Source organism: Malaya genurostris, chromosome 2, assembly GCF_030247185.1.
Source record: "Malaya genurostris strain Urasoe2022 chromosome 2, Malgen_1.1, whole genome shotgun sequence".
In the NCBI taxonomy this organism is placed as follows: domain Eukaryota; kingdom Metazoa; phylum Arthropoda; class Insecta; order Diptera; family Culicidae; genus Malaya; species Malaya genurostris.
In genome coordinates this window covers 211,727,713-211,729,578 of record NC_080571.1, presented here as the reverse complement: position 1 = coordinate 211,729,578, position 1,866 = coordinate 211,727,713, and the positions used below count along the sequence as shown (strand labels likewise).

General features: G+C 38.5%; 1 protein-coding gene across 1 annotated transcript; it reads left to right on the top strand.

The window, feature by feature from the left end:
• Positions 1–888: 888 nt before the first annotated feature.
• On the top strand, positions 889–1,660 carry LOC131427379 (mantle protein-like). Its single transcript, XM_058590515.1, has 2 exons — positions 889–1,013; positions 1,079–1,660. Exons 1-2 carry the CDS (start codon positions 1,008–1,010, stop codon positions 1,532–1,534), a joined length of 462 nt encoding a protein of 153 aa, XP_058446498.1. The 5' UTR covers positions 889–1,007; the 3' UTR covers positions 1,535–1,660.
• Positions 1,661–1,866: the final 206 nt, after the last annotated feature.

The following is a 1,866-nucleotide window of genomic DNA, read 5'->3' as shown; positions in this document are numbered from 1 at the left end:
TCTATGGATCCATAAGACCTTTAAATTGAATCCGAGTTTGTAAGAATCGATTCAGCCATCTCTGAGAAAATCGAGTGACATTATTTATCACATACATAAACACACATACACGCATATACACGAACATTTTGTGATCACGACTACTGAGTCAAACGGTATATGACACTCGGCCCTTCGGGCCGCCGTTCGAGAGTCAGTTTTCACAGTGATTGCATAACATTTCTGTATAAGAATTGCCAAACATTGTATTTTTTCTGTAGTTTACATTTGTTTGTCGAACCAAAAAATTAATAAACAAATAAAAAGCATTAAACAGTTAGTAGTAGAACTACGGTAAAAGCTTTTGATAACAGTTTTCAGAAAAATAAGGACAATCTTATTTCGAACCCATTGTGCTCATTTTCTTTATATTTTAAAACAAGCACTCAGCAAACAAATATCAGCAAAGGTTACATTAAATTGCTTTTCATTGTATTCTTCACATTATTGCATTCTGTAACGTGAAACACAATGTTGTTCGATTTGTTTACACTCAAAACTGTAAAAATCTCGCTGAATAAAACTCAAACAGTCTCCTTTAATTACCTTGTTTTGAGACGATTCGACCGTGAGCCGATTTAGTAGCCATCGTCAAAAGCACCAGCATAATATCTCTCCCATTCACAATGGAAAACGATCAACGTTCATAACGCTACAGATCGGTGGAAATGAACCTTTCCTTGCCTGGGTGGTCACGTCTGCACGTTTGGGTGAGCGGAATGTTCCAGTGTTATGACGGGACTGAGATGCATGCGATGCGGTAACTTCGACACGTGACAGATGGTGATGCTTTTATTTGACTGATTCGTTGGCCGTTGGCGTATCGAGTCTCGATTCCACGGGTGTTGCCTTGTGAGTAAAACGCGTATAATCGCATTCGGTAATCTTTGGTATAAAATTGTAGACAAAGTTTTGCTGTTAAGCAGTTGTGTGTTGCCTCCGTTCAAGTTAATACTCGTTGAGAAATCATGAAGGTAAGGTTTTCAAGAGATGAGAGTTTTCGTAAAGGTGTTGTTTATAACTCCTCTCGGTTATACAGGATCTCATCATAATACCGATGCTAATTTCGCTGGCGGCATGTGCTGCCGTACGGTCACCGCATCAACGGGAGAGGTCGGTCAATAAACACCATCATTCGGAACTAGAAGATTACTACGATGATTATCATCCTGATTGGGAACGGTCCGGTGATCGCCATCGTCGCCATCACGCTACTAAAGTGGAAAAAGTGATAGTGGAAAAGAAGGTTCCTGTGATAGTCGAAAAGAAAGTTCCGGTATACGTGGAGAAGAAAATTCACGTTCCCGTCGATCGACTTGTTCCGGTTCCATATAAAGTCCCAGTAGAAGTTCCTGTTGTAAAAAAGGAATACGTTGAAGTTCCGAAACCATTCCCAGTTCATATTAAGAAGCCTTATCCAGTTTACGTGAAGAAAAAGATCTTTGTCGAAAAGCCTGTTCCAGTGACCTTACATATCAAGCCTCGAAAACACTAGGAGATCGAGGAGTTGAGAGTGGTGTGTGTGACGAAATGAGTTGTGTTCAATTTTCATAAAGGAACAAAAATTTGTGAATAAGTGTATGAATTGAGTATTTATGAATAAACAAATTAATTAAGCTGACCTTCCGATTTAGATAACAAGTTTCAATTGATATCAGAAAGAAATATCTCGACCTATTGAGACCATTGATTGATCAATAAAATGAAAAATTGTAAACATTTTGTACTCGTGCGAGGTTCGTTATAACCAACGCAATCGATTGAACCAGGGAAGACTTTTACAGAAAACATGAACGAAACATTTAGTTTAGTTGTTTTAGTGGAAAT